Below are 17,737 nucleotides of genomic sequence, written 5' to 3'. Positions count from 1 at the left end.
TTGGGTGAGGCATGCCTTAGTCCTCAAAGTGACATCTGCTTTTTAACACTTTAAAAAGGTCTTTTGCAGCAGATCTGCCCGATCAATACATCAGTTGACCTGTTGACTGCTGCTTCCACGGACATTGATTGTGTATCCAAGTAAAATGAAATCCTTGACAACATCAATCTTTTCTCTGTTTACCATGATGTTGCTTATTGGTCCAGTTGTGAGGATTTTTGTTTTCTTTATGTTGAGGCGTAATCCATACTGATGGCTGTAGTGTTTGATCTTCGTCAGTAGGTGCTTCAAGTCCTCTTCACTTTCGGCAAGCAAGGTCGTGTCATCTGCATGTTGCAGGTTGTTAATGAGTCTTTCTCCAATCCTGATGATGCTTTGTTCTTCATATAGTCCAGCTTCTCAGATTATCTGCTCAGCATACAGAATAAGCATGGTGAAAGGATACAACCTTGACACACACTTTTCCTGACTTTAAACCATGCAGTATCCCCTTGAAAGAAGTAGGATTTCTGTCTTAGTTATCTTACAAATACAACAAGTGGATGGTTTTAATACACAGAAATTTATTCTTTCACAGTTTAGGAGGCTAGAAGCCTGAAATCAGGGCATCGGCTCTAGGGGAAGGTTCTTGTGTCTTTTCAACCCCTGTAGACCCTGTGTTCCTTGGAGATCTCCATGTGTCTTGGCACCAATCTTCCCCTGGACTGGGAAGTTCTCAGCACAGGGACCCTGAGTCCAGAGGACACACTCCTCTCCTGGTTCTTCTTTCAAGGAGGTTTTCCACTAAGACACGCAATAGGAAAGTGGTAAGACTGCATCCTGTCAGAGGCAGAAAACTTGTGAGACCCAGAAAAACAAGGCAGTTCCGTCAGGTTCCAGCTCTCAAGGTTTTCACTGTATAAGTTGGAGCAAAGACGATGGAGGCATAGTGTCAAGTCTGTGAAGGGGTCACTTCTGCTTCCCAGACTCAGGTCTCTCTGCATCTTGAGGTCCTGCAGAGACCACCTGTCCTGGGGCTCTCCCTGTTGCTATGAAGACCTAAGGTCCAGGAGTCCTTGACTAGGCAACCTCTGTTCTTACTCAATACATTCAACGCTTAACATCTACTTCTAGAGCCATAGACACATAGTGACTCTATAGGACAGAGTAGAACTGCCCCATAGGATTTCCATGGCCATAAGTCTTTATGGAAGCAGACTGCCACATCTCTCTCCCACAGACAACCTGGTAGGTTTGAACTGCCAACCTTTTGGTTAGCAGCCGAGTGCTTAACCACTGCACCACTAGGGCTCATTACATCTAGAAAAGTGTCCCTGAAATGCCTCTTCTCAAAAGTAGGAAATGTTTGAATAGTGTTCCAGGAACACAACTATTGTATTATCTTGTTTAATCCTCACAACAACCCTCTAATCCTCATGACAACCTTATGATTGAGGACCATTGTTGTTCCATTTTAACAGCTAGAGGAATGCAGTTCAGAGAGGTTAGGTAATGTGCTCTAGGTTACACAGGGATTCAGAGGTGGAGCCAGGATGCAATCCCAGACAGTGTGACTCCAAAGTTCACACTCTTAACCCATGGACTCTACTACCTTCAACATTTTCCACTGACCCACTCCTTATCTCATTTCCTTTTTTATAGCCTCGCCTCTCCCCTGCTTCAGGGAAGAGAAGAAAAGCTGGCCCACTTCCCCTAGGTCTGGACTCTGCCTACTCTCCTTAATTATAAACCACACTGGCTCCTGGGTTCACACAGCTTTGGCCTCTTAACCACCACTCCCCCTAAAAATCTTTATATTTGTCATTCTGGTCTTATCATCATTTATATATTTATTGAGCTACTCAAATCTTAACTGCCCTGCACTGCTTCTTCCCCCTCTGGCACTAATGTTGTGCCACCAAAGCATCTGGGAGAAGGAAATAATGCGAGGAAGTTCAAGCCACTCCTGTTCTATCCTTATATAAAGTCTGTGTAACTAGTACAAGGAAGAACCTTCCGAGCAAGAAAATAAATCAAAAATCTGCCAACACTTAGGGAAACACCACCTGCCGTGGACGTCTTTCTATCAGTGGGAGGGAGTGATTTTCTGTCGTTGTTGAGCTTATTGCTCTCTTAGCCCCTGGGTGGCGCAAACGGTTGAATACTTGACTACTAGCAGAAAGGTTAGTGGTTTGAACCCACCCAGAGGCACCTGGGAAGACAGCCTGGTGATCTGCTTCCAAAAGGTCACAGCCTTAAAAACTCTATGGAGCAGTTCTACTCTGCCCACATGGGGTTGCCATGAGTCGGAATCAACTCAGTTGTAACTAACACCACCACCACAAGGTCAAGCTGGTAAATTATGTTGCTCAAATATTTTTCTTATGTGTACTGATTTCTTTTTTCTTATTCTATCAATTACTGGGAGAGGTTTGTTGTTAATATCTATGATTGCGGCTTATTTCTCCTTTTATTTAGTTCTGCTCATTTTTTATTCATATAGTTTAAGGCTATATTGCTAGGTGTATACAATTTAGGGTTGTTATGTGTTCTGTTGAATGACTTATTTTGTCAGTAAGGAAAGTCTTTCCTTTCCTGTAGGAAAACCTTATCTTAAAGCCTACTTGGTCTGATACTAACATAGCCAAAACAGCTTTCTGTTGCCTGGTGTTTGCTTGGTATCTTTTTCTCCACTTTTACATTCAACCTATCTGTGTCCTTTTATTTAAAGTGTGTCTCTAATAAACACCATGTAAGTTGCTTTTCATCCAGTATGACAATCTTTGTCATTTAATTGCAGTGTTTGGCCCATGTCTTCCCTTCCAAGGGCTATTATAACAAATTACCATAAACTAGATGACTTAAAATAACAGAAATTTATTGTCTCACGGTGCTGAAGCCTAAAGGTCTGAAATCAAGGTAGCAGCAGGGCCATGCTGCCTTTGAAGGCTCTGGGAAAGAATCCTTCCTAGCTTCTAATTTCTGGTGGCTGCCGGCGACCCTTGGCATGCCTTAGTTTGCGGCTGCATAATTCCAATTTTTGCCTCTGTCTTCACGTGGCCATCTGGGTGTCTCTGTCTCTGTGTCCAAATCTCCCCTTCTTATAATGACACCACTCACTGGGATTAGGGCTCACCACAATCCAGTGTGACCCCATCTTAACTTGATCACATCTGTGAAGACCCTATTTCCAAGTAAGGCCATATTCAAGCTACAGGGATCAGGACTTCATCATAGCTTTTTGGAGGCCATGATTCAACCTATAACTGTCTGTTTACAGTAACGTATTTACTGATACTCCGTGGGCAAAATATTCCTGCCAACAGCACAAATTGAACTTGGTGAGAGCTTTTTGGCTGGCCATTTTGCTTGTTTATTACAAATCAGGGTCAGTTCTATGGTTGAATTAAACTGGCCTACTTAGAGAACTCTGGTGGTACAATGGTTAAGTGCTCGGCTGCTAACCAAAATGTTTGGCAGTTCAAACCCACCAGCAGCTCCAAGGGAGAAAAGACCTGGTGATCTGCCTCCATAAAGATTCCAACCCACTGCCACTGAGTTGATTCTGACTCATACCAACCCTGTAGGACAGAGTAGAACTGCCCATAGGGTTTTCAAGGCTGTAAAACTTTACAGAAGCAGACCACCACATCGAACTGCTGACCTTTCTTTCCTTTAGCAACTGAGTACTTTAACTACTGTGCAACCAGGGCTCCTCCCATAAAGATTACACCCTAGGAAACCCTATGGGGCAGTTCTACTCTGTCATAAAGGGTCACTGTAGGTCAGTATCAACTCGATAGCACCCAACCATGACTGGAATGAGGCAAATCAAAATAAATGTGTTGTTATCATCACTCTGGTGTGGTCAGGAGATTATTGCCTTCCCAGTATTTTGTGAAATGACTTTTGTATGTTTTTTTTTAAACCCTGGAAAGTTGTCAGGTGCGTCCGGTCCTAATGCTACTACCCTTCGTGGCCTTTATTTTGTCTTTTTGACTGTCTCTAGCCTTTCCACCCTCCAACTCCCTCCACCCTTTCTCCAGAGTTGTCCATATAAAGGACAGATCTGTTCATGCCCCATTCCTCTGGTCAAACACCTACAGAAACATTTCATAAACCCTGATGACATACAAAATGCAAAATTTATAATCACTATGGCTCTGTTAGCAAAGAAAGAACCGGTTGTCATCAAGCTGACTCCGACTCATGGTGATTCCATGTGTGTCAGAGTACAACTGTGCTCCCTAGGGTTTTCTTTAGTTCTTCTTCTTTTTTTTTTTAATGTTTTATTGTATTTTTGGTGGAGGCTTACACAGAAGTTTAGGTTCCCATTCAACATTTTCTGCACAAATTGTTCAGTAACACTGGTTACATTTTTCACAGTACATTTGAACATTTTCATTATTTCCGTTCTGGTTGTTCCATTTCCATTAATCTAGTTTCCTTGCCCCTTTACATTCTCATCTTTGTTTTAAAGTAATTGTTGACCGTTTGGTCTCACACAAGTGATTTTTTAAAGAAGCACGGTACTTATGAGCAATCTTCATTAGTTTGTGAGCCAATCTGACCACAGCATTTTCAGTGGCTGATTTTTCTAAAGTACATCACCAGGCCTTTTTTCTGAGTTGCCTCTGAGTAGACTCAAACCACCAACCTTTCAGTTAGCAGCCTAGTGCATTGACTGTTTGCACCATCCAAGGACTCCATTAGCATAGGAAAAAAAAAGGAGTAATAAATACTGGGTAGGCAAGCAATAGTGTCTGCCTGTAATAATCACATACAGAATAAAAATGAAACTCTTCAGTCTGGCTTTCAAGGCTGTCCACAAACTGGGCTCATCCTGTCTGACAATTAACTCTCCCCTGCACATCACTCTGAACCCTAGGTTCCAAGTGCTCCAGCTCCTCCGTGGAAAAAGCGCTGAGCTTTCACACTCATCCTATTTCATCATCAGAAATGCACTTCCCTACATTTTGATGTGCACTAATCTTAGTTATTAAAATATCAGATGTTTTTAGATCCTTTTCCTGGACCCCATCCCTGAAGGTTCAGTGCAAACGCCACCTGTTTTATGAAACTGTCCTCCACACCCCATGCTCCCTGCTGGGTGGGAGAAATCTCTCCTTTCTCTGAACTCCTTCTTCACTTTCTCTGTATTTCTCTCCAGAACTTCATCATGTCCCACCTTTCACTAGAGTTATGCACGTACATATCTTATGTCCCTTAAATAAGATACTAAGAATAGGGACTCCATCTTACTTGTCACCATGTTGCCAAATCTCAAGTGTTTTCCTGGGAGACAGACACCAAGGGTATTTACTTGGTATTTCAAACTGAGAGATTCACCTGTATTCAAAATCTGCAAATACTTGAATCCTGCTCTTCCCCACAAATCAATAAAGACACTAATAAATCTTTAGGCTCAATCCTTGGGTCACATCCTCTTACAGAGAAGAAATATCCCTGGACCATTCTCTCTTTTGCCAACTAAAAGTGCTTGTTTTGTTAGTTGCCATCAATCGGCTTCAACTCATGGCAATCTTATGCATAACAGAACGAAGTGTTGTCCAGTCCTGCACTATCTCCATGGTCATTGGTACGTTTAAGTCCTTATCTCTTTGTAATTTATTTTAAAATTATACATATGAAATAACACCAGATTTGATACTTGACCATTGCTAATTTCAATATTATCTGGTTCAGAAAAAGCAGTTATTGAAGCGACATAATCAGCCTATTACATGGCCACATAGTTCCAGTTGGTATAATCACATCTAATCCATCTGATATTGCTCTAATGCTTGTTACGTAGAGTTGGATTTTTAACTTTTAAGCTACTTAGAAATAAGGGCTAGTTTTACTAGCCTAATGGTGAATACTGCTGCCCTAGAAAGTGTGTCAAGAGTTTATCGGGTGCATTGCATCTATTGGTCCCATCCCATCCAGAGCAAAGGAGAATGAAGAAAACAAAAGACATAAGGAAAAAGTCCAAAGGACTAATGGACCACATGAACCACAGCCTCCACCAGCCTGAGTCCAGAAGAACTAGGTGCTAGAAGAACTAGAACTAGACTGCTCTAACAAGGATCACAATAGAGGGTCCTGGACAGAGCAGGATCAAAATGTAGAACAAAATTAAAATTCATCAAAAAGACCACACTTACTCGTATGACAGAGACTGGAGGAACCCCTGAGACTATGGCCCCCAAACACTCTTCTAACTCAGAACTGAAGCCACTCCTAAAGTTCACCTTTCAGGTAAAGATTACCCACTGCCTTCAAGTCAATTCCGACTCATAACGACCCTATAGGGTTTCCAAGGCTGTAAATCTCTCTACAGAAGCAGACTGCCACATCTTTCTCCCATGGAGCCACTAGTGGTTTCGAACCCCTGGCCTTTAAGGTTAGCAGTTAATTGCTTTAACCACTGAGCCACCAGCGCTCCTTTTAGGGAGGGCTGTAAGACAAACAACACACGTGAGGAATGTGCTTCTTAGATCAATCAAATATACCGAGACCAAATGGGCAACACCTGCCCAAAAGCAAAGTCAAGAAGGCAGGAAGGGATAGGAAAACTGGACAAATAGAAATGGGGAAGTTCAGGTGGAAAGTGGGAGAGTGCTAACACATTGCAGTAATTGCAACCAACGTCACAAAATAATTTGTGTATAAATTTTTGAACGAGAAACTTATTTGCTCTGTAAACTTCTATCTAAATCACAATTAAAAAAAAAAAAAAAGTTTATTTGGTGCAGTGAATCATGACTCACCCAGAGGACAATAAAGATGAGGTCAGCCACATACCAAGCCCTCTCAGAGGTTATGTCGCCTGCAAAATTGTGCATTAGATTTTGTGATCAACTCGCTTCATACAAAGATATTTTTTTTTTTAGTCATGGATACCAGAGAGATTCTGTAGCGCTGGGCTGAATGTTGTGAAATGTGAGGAAGGACAGGATTGTAATTACCTGTATTTATCACGTCAGTCATTCTAATCACCAGACAATGATACAGAACACAGTGAGAAAGAGATCCTATGTGACTGTCATTCCTGAATTAACACACGTGGTAAAGATTTCCACCAGCTCAGCTGCCACTTCTGTGTGGAAACTGGCCCATTTCTGATGACCTCACCGGGGGTTGTTTTTCAGTTCTTTTGTTGTCATTGTTTGTTTTGTTTTTAGTTTGTTTGTTTCAAGGTAGATCAACAGATGAACTCTGACCTTCTGACTTCCTCATCCTTTCATCATCTGTCTCTTTACTCTTGTTCGACATTACTCTTGGTTTTTCCATTACGACTTGCTCTTACTAGCCCTGTTCCCTCAATCAAGCACACCTTGCCTTCCTGGGCAGTGTTCCCCAGCACCCTGTGCCCCCACTCAACCTTTATTTGCGTAACCAGTTTCCCTCAAGTGGGCTCTGACTCATAGAGAACCCATGAGTGACCCCATGTGTGTTAGAGTAGAACTGTGCTCCATAGGGTTTTTAATGCCTGATTTTTCCAGAAGTAGATTATGAGGCCTTTCTTTCCAGGTCCCTCTGTATGGACTCAAACCTCCAACCTTTCGGCTAGCAGCCTTAACTGTTTGCACCACTCAGGGACTCCTATAAACTACTTGCACACATTTGTTATGATCTCTTGAAATTGATATTGTCTATGGTATTAGTCTTCCAGAGCTGCCTTAACAAATTACCACAAACTGGGTGGCTTAACTCATGAGTTGGAATCGACTCGATGACAACAGGTTTTTCAGGCGGTGGCTTAAAACAACAGAAATTTATTCTCTCACAGTTCTGGAAGCTAAAAGTCTGAAATCAAGGTGTCTGCAGGATTGGATGAAGTCTCTTTAAGAACCAGCCTTACGCAAATAGCACAAACTTGCTGAAAGTGAAGAGGACTTGAAGCTCTTACTGATGAAGATCAAAGACTACAGCCTTTAGTATGGCTTACACCTCGACATAAAGAAAACAAAAATCCTCACAACTGTAGACAATAGATAAGTGGTAATTTTGGTGAAGGGTAAGACAGTACACAATGCTGGGGAAGGCAGCACAACTTGTACAAGGCAAGGTCATGGAAGCTCCACAGACACATCCAAACTCCCTAAGAGACCGAATTGCTGGGCTGAGGGCTGTGGGGACCATGGTATTGGGGAACTTCTAGCTTAATTGGCATAACATATTTTATAAAGAAAATGTTCTACTTTCTACTTTGGTAAGTAGCATCTGGGGCCTTAAAAGCCCGTGAGCGCCCATCTAAGATACTCCACTGGTCTCACCCCTTTGGGAGCAAGGAAAAATGAAGAAAACTAAAGACACAAGGGAAAGATTAGCCCAAAGGACTAATGGACCACAACTACCATGGCCTCCACCAGACTGAATTCAGCACAACTAGATGGTGCCCGGCTACAACCACTGACTGTTCTGACAGGGATCACAACAGAGAGTCCCGGAAAGAGCTGGAGAAAAATGTAGAACAAAATTCTAATTCACAAAAAAAGACCAGACTTATGGGTCTGACAGAGACTGGAGAAACTCTGAGAGTATGGCCCATAGACACCCTTTTAGCTCAGAAATGAAGTCACTCCTGAGGTTCACCCTTCAGACAAAGATTAGACAGGCCCATAAAACAAAATGAGACTAAAGGGGCACACCAGTTCAGAGGCAGGGACTAGAAAGCAGAAGGGGATAAGAAAGCTGGTAATAGGGAACCCAAGGTCGAGAAGGTAGAGTGTTGACATGTCTGGGGTTGTTAACCAATGTCATAAAACAATATGTGTGTACTAACTGCTTAATGAGAAGCTAGTTTGTTCTGTAAACCTTCATCTAAAGTACAATAAAAAGAAAAATCAGAAAAAAAAAAAAATCCTGACAACTGGACCAATAAGAAACATCATGATAAACAGAGAAAAGATTGAAGTTGGCAAGGATTTCATTATTTCATTTTACTTGGATCCACAATCAATGCCAATGGAAGCAGCAGTTAAGAAATCATTGGGCAAAAGATCTCTTTAAAGTGTTAAAAAGCAAAGACGTCACCTTGAAGACTAAGGTGTGCCTGACCAAAGCCATGATGTTTTCAATCACCTCATATGCATGTGAAAGCTAGACGATGAATAAGGAAGACCGAAGAAGAATTGATGCATTTGAATTATGGTGTTGGCAAAGAATATTTAATATACCATGGACTGCCAAAAGAACAAACAGATCTGTTTTGGAAGTATGGCCAGAACGCTCCTTAAAGCAAGGATGGTGAGACTTCGTCTCACATGCTTTGGACATCTTATCAGGAAGGATCAGTCCCTAGAGAAGGACATCATGCTCGGTAAAGTAGAGGGTCAGAGAAAAAGAGGAAGACTCTCAATGAGATGGATTGACACAGTGGCTGCAATAACGGGCTCAAGCATAAAAATGATTGTGAGGATGGCACAGGACCAGGTAGTGTTTTCATTCTGTTGTACATGGGGTTGCTGAACTGAAATTGACTCGATGGCACCTAACAACAACAAAGCAGGGCTGTGCTCCCTCTGAAGGCTCTAGAGGAAGAATGTGTCTTGTCTCTTCCAGCTTCTGGTGGCTCCCAATAATCCTTGGCATTCCTTGGTTTGTAGCTCATCATACCAATCTCTGCCTTGTCTTCACGTGGCCATTTTCTCTGTACATCTGTGTCTCTGTATGTCCTCTCTTCTGATAATGGTATCGATTATTAGATTTAAAACCAACCCTAATCCAATGTGACCTCATCGTAACTTGATTACATCTTCATAGACCCTATTTCAAATAAGGTCACATTCTGAGGTTCTGGAAGGATCTGAATTTTTGGGAGACACTGTTCAACCCATTACATCCATAATCAGCAGTGTGGACATCAGAGAAAGACTGTGCTCTAGGTCTTGAATTTCTTTTCACCACTTCAGGGTATCGTGACGAATTTGGGAATCTTTTGTTTTCTAACTATCATCTTAAAAGTCTATTCACACACACACACACACACACAAATAGTTACTGTTGAGGTGACCGCATGTGTGTCAGAGTAGAACTGTGCTCATAGGGTTTTCAGTGGCTGACTTTTTGGAAGTAGATTGCCTGGCCTTTCTTTCAAGGCACTTCTGGGTGGACTCGAACTGCCAACTTTTCAGTTAGCAGCCAATTGCATTAACCATATACAATCTACCTACTCTAAGTACACCTGGCTCTGGGTTTGGAAATTCAGATTTGAGGATCCACCTTCAGAGTATTGAGAAATTTTTAAGAATATACAGTGAAAAAATACTTAAAGTAGGTTAGCATTAGCCACTGGTTTTTTTTTCTCAAGAAAATACCTTTTCATGCAAACTACATTTGCAGTGAATAGATAACATTATGCAGGGATGAGGATTCTTTATGCTATTCCTATAGTATCCTAATTAGTTTTTCTTTAATGTGCATTAAGCATAAACAAAACAAAATGAAAAAGAACAAACACTCAGAGCTTAGATTTCACCCACAAATCTGTTTTGTAGCCTGCAAGCTGTCAGATTTGGTATCAACCATTTTTATTTTGAGTTTTTGTTTTTTTCCTCCCTCTCATGCTAAGAAGAAAGTTTTACAGCAATCATGAGCAAAAAACTGAAGATAAGTGGAAAGGCAGGCTACTCTAAATGCTGTACATTATCCTTCCTCTCTCTGCAAAATGGCATTGAAAGCCTCCTAAAACTGGTTGAGGTTAGCTATGCTATGGCCCGTTCTGTGGTCATCTTGTCAAGGACAATTTTAGAACAATCTGCAGCCTATTCTGTTCGGTGTAGGAGGATGAGCCAGAGCAGGTGTCTCTTAGAAGGGCTGGGCTCTGCGGCTGCTTGCCTCAAGCAGGCAGAGCAATTCCTTTAAAACCTATGTCATAACCTCCAATGCCTTCCCCATTCCACTCGGATCCCTAGCTACCCCCACGGACCTCACCCCCTCCTACCCCCCACCTTGCTCCCCTTCAGCACGCCAACCTCTTTTCAGTCTCAGGACCCTGTGTTCCCTTTGCTTGGAAAGCAGACATATACCTACTCAATAGAGTGGCCCCCCCTGGCCACCCTCTGTCCCTCTCTGTCCCCATAGTCAGATATTTTTTCTTCTCAGCACGCTTTAACTTCACATTATATATGTATTTGTTTATTGTCTGCCTCCTGATAGAATGTAAGCTCCATGAGACCAGGGACTTTGTTTCATCCATTATTGTATCCTCACTACCTAGAATGCTGCTCTATAATCATTGTTGAATAACTGAATGAATGAATGAGATTATCCATGTAAAGTACCCAGCACAGTATGCCACAGTTTGTGACTGATAACTATTAACTGCTGCTGTGCTTGTTCTTCTTCTTATTAAATATTATTTGTCCAAAGTCTTTACCAAACCACAAAAACCAAACCACTAGCCATCTAGTCGATTTCAACTCATGGTGACCCCATGTGTTACAAAGTAGAACTGTTCCATAGGGTTTTCTTGGCTGTAATCTTTACAAAGCCTTGAGTTGCAATACGGAAGGATTCTACAGGGAAAATATTAAACAATGAAGGAAGCATCGAAAGAAGATGGAAGGAATACCCAGAGTCACTGTACCAAAAAGAATTGGTTGGCATTCAACCATTTCAGGAGGTAGCACATGATCAAGAACCAGCGGTACTGAAGGAAGAAGTCCAAGCTGCACTGAAGGCATTGGCGAAAAACAAAGATCCAGGAATCGACAGAATACCAACTGAGATGTTTCAACAACCAGATGCAGTGCTGGAAGCGTTCACTCATCTATGCCAAGAAATTTGGAAGACAGCTACCTGGCCAACCAACTGGAAGAGATCCATAATAATGTATTCCCTCGTTAAGATATCTTCACAAAACTTAAATATTTCTGCCTCCAAACTACATACCCCAGACTGGCTTTGAAAAAGTATCCAGAAATAGTATTTTTGATTCATAAAGCACAATCAATCTTACCTTTAATTATTATTATACTGTTTGGGAGATTGTGCAAAATGACTATGTGGCATTTTATGGGAAGAAGTTAGGTAAACCCTGGGAAAAGTAAACCAAATGAACTTATACTGCTATTTGCCTTGGAAGCTGTCATATAGTAGATCTAAGTCGCATCTAACGTGTTAGTGGTCTACCCACTTTTTTACGTTTTGTGCTATATGTTCTGGGTGGACACATCAAGGAGAGGTGAGCACACACTAAACTCATTCACTGTACACGTGCTTTGAAGCCACTTAGCAGAGTGCTTGGGAAGCACTGGAGCGAAGACAATATGCTTTTCTTTTTTTCTGGGATGGGCCTCCAGCAAGCAGCTCCCCTGGGCTGGTAGGCAGCCAAGGCACCCCAAGATAAGGCCAGTCCATCAGCGACATCCATTAAAACCTGTTACGTGCAGACTCCCACAGTGACTGGAGCTGATGGTGTCAGTGTCAGGTTCAGGTCCAATGCCCACCTATGGCCCCAGTGCCAGGAAAGCTACTGAAGCGAAGGCTAAGAGGATTTGGTGTTGGTTCAGAGCCGCCTGAGTTTCATTCGCCCTAAGGGCAAAACGCATTTTGGAGACAAACTGGCAGAGTTCTTAGAAGAAGACAAAATCACCCACTCAGGGAAACCAGCCCCTCTCTGGAGGGGCTAAGCCTTTTAAGACTCAACTGGAACATTCTTGGGTGTGGCACCACACTGAAAAACAAACAACCTAGCAGTTCATCCACATCCAAAACAAGTCTCTGTGAGCAGCCCCAGCCATCATTGCCTCAGGTCCGGTCTGGCCACACTGGGCTTCTCCTGAGGCTCCAGTCCTTGCCTCAGCCACAGGACCACACCTGGTTTGCCCCAATTTCTGACCTGCCACTTATCCCGCCCCCGCCTGCTGCTGCCCTACCTCCCTCCTAATTGGGACCACCCTCCTAAGCAATCCCTATCTCAGTTCCACCTCAGGAGGTGACCCTGGCTCAAGGCCTGCATGGATAAGGTCAGGTCACAAGGAGCAGAAGAGTGTAGTAGCTGAGAGCACCAGCTTGAGAATCAGACAAACTAAAATCCTATTTCCACCATTTTCAGCTCTCGATTCAAGCAGGCCTATCGGATGAACAACTATGGGTATTCTATTGGTTTCCCGTGGCTACCGTAACAAATTACCACAAACTGGGTGATTTAAAACAACAAACATTTGTTCTGTCACATTTCTAGAGGCCAGACATTTTAAATCAAGATGTCCAGCAGCATAGGTTCCTTCTGTGGGCTCTAGAGGAGATCCTGTTCCATGCCTCTGTCCTAGCTTCTGGTGGCTGCTGGCACTTCTTGGTGTTCCTTGGCTTATAGAAACATTAAGCTCCACTCCCTGCCTCCTTCCTCACATGGCCTTCCCCTCTGTGTGTCTTTTCCCATTCTCTTCTCTTGTAAGGACACTTGTTACTGTATTTACAGCCCATACTAATATAGGAAGGAGTCCCTAGGTGGTACAAAGGGTTAACTTACTCAGCTGCTAACCAAAAGGTTGGTGGTTCGAGACCACCCAGAGGCACCCTGGAAGAAAGGGTTGACAATCTACTTCGAAAAATCAGCCATTGAAAACCCTATGGAGCCCAGTTCTATTCTGACATACATGGCGTCGCTGTGAGTAGGAATCGACTCAGCGGCAACTGGGTTGGTTCTTGGTTTTTTTCTAATCCAGGATGATCTCATCTGGAGATCCATACCTTAATTCCATCCACAAATAGTGTCATATTCACAGGTTCCACCCAAATTGACATATTTTCTTGGGAGGAACCACCATTTGACCCACTACAGGTTTCCTGGGAACAAGGTAGTAGGGAAAGCCAAAGACTCAGCTCTACTAGGCCATCCCCCTACCACACACAACTACCAGAGGAAGGGGCTGCACGTGAATTCAACTTTCCATGCGACAAGAATCATATGAACTCTCCAAATGCCAGACAGCTGGCCTTTCCCAGCCCTCCCCTAAACAGCTGGCACGTAAGCCCAGCACTCTAGGAAACTTAGCCTAAAATGCTTAGTCCCTGAGCAAAGCCACCATTTCCCTAAACAGGGGCAAGCCCATGGGGGTGGTGTCCCTCTACTGGAGTATGACCCCATTATGTATGCAGCTGTGCCCCAGATCAAAACCTCCTCTCCTCAAGACACCCAGAGAACCGGGAACCTGGGCATACACACCAAATTTTGAAGACTTAGTAGGAAAATAAGGGAGTAAAATATCTTATTGACACTTTTTTACATTGCTTACATGTTGAAATATTTTGGATATACTAGGTTAAGTAAAATCTAGTATTAAAATTAATTTCACACATTTCATCTTAATTTTTTAATGAAGCTACTTGTGGTAAGCTAACTAATGGCACCCAACAATATCTAATTCCTAATCCCTGGAACCCATAAATACCACCTTATATGACAAAAGAGTGAATACTACCTTATATGGGAAAGGCTGAAACTGTCTACAAACAGTGGTGCCAGGACTTCAGTTCTGCAGACAGTGGCTAACTAAAAGCAGTCCAATCTAACCTGTAGTCTTAGTAAACAGAAGATAAGGCTGCACCCTCCAAAAGATGTAGAAGATAAGGCTGCACTCTCCAAAAGATAACACCCTCGGAATCTAATCACAATGAATTTGGAATCTCTTCTTGGCTTCTGGGTAATTTAGAAAACTCCCTACTCATTATCATCACATGTTCAGGAGTTGACTTTTCAAACAAACTTTCAATAACAAAAGTTTAAAAAAAGGCCAAAAATTCCCTTGAAAATCTATTATCTGATTTTGACTCTCTGACAGAATAAATACTTATTAAATGTCCCAGCTACTTCCATGGAGTCATAGTATGTATTACACCGCAACATAAAGAAAACAAAAATCCTCACAACTGGACTAATAAGCAACGACATGATAAATGGAGAAAACGTTGAAATTGTCAAGGATTTCATTTTACTTGGATCCACAATCAACAAGCATGGAAGCAGCAGTCAAGAAATCAAAAGATGCATTGCACTGGACAAATCTGCTGTAAAAGACCTCTTTAAAAAGTGTTCAAAAGCAAAGATGTCACTGTGAGGACTAAGATGTGCCTGACCCAAGCCATGGTATTTTCAATTGCCTCATATACATGCAAAAGCTGGACAGTGGACAAGGAAGACCAAAGAACTGACACATTTGAATTATGGTGTTAGCAAAGAATATTCAATATACCATGTACTGCCAGAAGAACAAACAAATCTGTCTTGGAAGAAATACAGCCAGATTGCTCCTTAGAATTGAGGATGGTGAGACTTCGTCTCCTGTACTTTGGACCTATTATCAGGAGGGATCAGTCCCTGAAGAAGGACATCATGCTTGGTAAAGTAAAGGGTTAGCAAAAAAGAGAAAGACCGTCAACGAGATGGATTGACACAGTGGCTGCAACAATGGGCCCAAACATAGCAACGATTGTGAGGATGGTGCAAGACGGAGCAGTGTTTCGTTCTGTTGTACATCGTGCCACTATGAGTCAGAACCAACTCGACAGCACCTAACAACAGACATAGTGCTATTGAAATCCATAGGCCTTTGCAATCTAAAAAAAATGCTCATTTCCAGTCAAAGATGACACTACCAAGTCACTCATCAAAGAATACCCTTTTAGAATACTCAAACAAGGATGATGACCTTTCATCGATTTACTAGGATTTTCTCACCATTCCTCCTTAAGACTGAAGGTATGCATTTGCATTAGCCAGAATCTGGGATGAGCTCCTTCCTTATCCAGGGACTGAGGAAAGCAAACTGGATTTGATGAAGATCGATGAAGGACCTCATCAACGCCACATTCTAGCCAAAGGTCAGTGTAATTAGATCGCTTTTAGTAAAACAAGCCTATGAAAACCTAGAATAACAGATTAGGTAAACCATGAGGTGATATTTGCTTTAGAAAAGGACTCTTTCCCAGAGAATTCCTTTATATAACAAGCTCCCTTAGTACCTTTAAAATTTGCTTCAACTATATAACACCCACCTTTCAGGAACTTGGAGGAGAGTCCTGTACACAAGAACTTCCTGTTTGCTGGGAAATCTTTTAAATATTACTATTTATCACAATAAATAATTACCAAAGTTTCATTTTAATTATGTTGTTGTTTTTGTTAGCTGCCATTGAGTCAGTCCCCAGCTCATGGCAATCCCATGTGTTACAGAGTAGAACTGCTCCTTAGGGTTTTCTTGGCTGTAATCTTTACTGAAACAGCCAGGCCTTTGTTCCACAGAGCCACTGGGTGGGTTTGAACCACCAACCTTTGGGTTAGCAGCCAATTGCAAACTGCTTGAGCCACTCAGGCTCCTTCACTTTAATTATAGGGGATGTAATTTGAGGTTACAAGGTAAATGCACTTCCTGTTTCTCAAAGCCTTGTTCAGCCTGTGTGGAATTTTCAAAGGCATCTTTAAAAAAGCACAAAATACAGAAACATCTAATACTTTCAAAGTGAGTTGTGAAACTACCTTCACCCAGGACCTTGAGGTTACAAGCTCACTATAAGCTTTACAAAACTCAAGAGGAGATAATAGACTCATCCCTAGGTGCAAAAGTACTGTATTATTTTTAAAATAAATTATTTTAATTCATTATGCTTATTAAGTTTAAGGAGTCCTGGTGGCACAGTGGTTAAGAGCTCGGCTGTTAACCAAAAGGTCGGTAGTTGGAATCCACCAGCCGCTCCTCAGAAACCCCATGGGACAATTCTACTCTGTTCTATAGAGTTGCTATGAGTCAGAATCGACTCAACCGCAACTGGTTTCGGGTTTATTAAATTCAAAAAAAAGACGGGGGTGGGGGCCAAGGGGAGAGTACAAAATGATACAAGCAAGATGGCTACGTAGCTTGTAGAGCCAGTACAAAATGAAAATACGGGGTCTCTTGTTCAAAAATTATTAAGAATTTCAGGAAGGCAACGGTTTCTGAGCGCAGGGGCGGGCGGCACATTCACGAAGCCAGTCCTGAACGTGCAGCCCTTTACATCCACCAGGTCCCCAACCCTCCAGTAATTGTGTTCGGTGCCTGGATGGAAGCTGGTTTGTTGTCATACCGTTCTTAAAGTTTTAGGTGAAACACTCAGCACAGCAGTTAATTACCAGAAATCACTGGGGCACAGTATTATGAACCAGAACAGATTTTTCTCTTTATTTAAAAGAGGCACGCTTTTCGTTCTGTTTTCTACAATAGTAGTGCAATGAAGAGACTGCTCACTGCTGGCTGGAAGCAGGTCTGAGTACCCCCAGATGGCTGCGGCCCTGCCTGGAGCCTGCGGGGACCCCTCCCTGCTGCCCTCTGCGCATTTTCCCCCAGGGACAGGGTCGCCGTCGCCCCTGGAAACCCCGGGAGAGATGCTCCCTTACAGGCACCTCCATCTCCTCGGGTCCCTAGTGTGCAAGGAGGGCCCGAAGCAGCCACCGGAGCTGCCTCTCGCGCACGTTCAGCCCGCCTCGAGGCCGGGCTCCGTGGGCTGGGGCCGCTGGGCGTCGCGAGTGGGGCCCGGGGATCTCGGGGCCCGGGGATCTCGGGGCCCGCTCCCTCCCGGCCCTGCACGCCCGGATCCCTCCTCGCGCGTCGGCGCTCCGGTCCAGACCCAGCGCGGGGACCCCAAGCCTGAGTCCCGCGGGGCTCAGGCGACAGGTTCCGGCCGAGGAACCAGGGCGGCCCCGGGTCCGCGAGGTCGTCCCGGGCCCCGCGAGGTCGTCCCGGGCCCCGCCCTTCCCTCAGGCCGCACCGCC

The 17,737-nt window shown here is 43.2% G+C and overlaps 1 protein-coding gene across 1 annotated transcript in view; it reads left to right on the top strand.

The window, feature by feature from the left end:
• The first annotated feature begins 17,245 nt into the window (after positions 1-17,245).
• ANKH (ANKH inorganic pyrophosphate transport regulator) overlaps positions 17,246-17,737 on the top strand; it is a 161,387-nt gene continuing 160,895 nt past the window's right edge. Inside the window, exon 1 of the mRNA XM_023738422.1 lies at positions 17,246-17,698. Coding sequence (XP_023594190.1) covers positions 17,246-17,698 — 453 coding nt within the window. The remainder of the gene's footprint in view (positions 17,699-17,737) is intronic.

This window comes from Trichechus manatus, unplaced genomic scaffold, assembly GCF_000243295.1.
Source record: "Trichechus manatus latirostris isolate Lorelei unplaced genomic scaffold, TriManLat1.0 scaffold00116, whole genome shotgun sequence".
NCBI lineage: Eukaryota > Metazoa > Chordata > Mammalia > Sirenia > Trichechidae > Trichechus > Trichechus manatus.
Note: the sequence above shows the minus strand (reverse complement) of the source record. Positions and strands in the feature narration are given on the sequence as shown.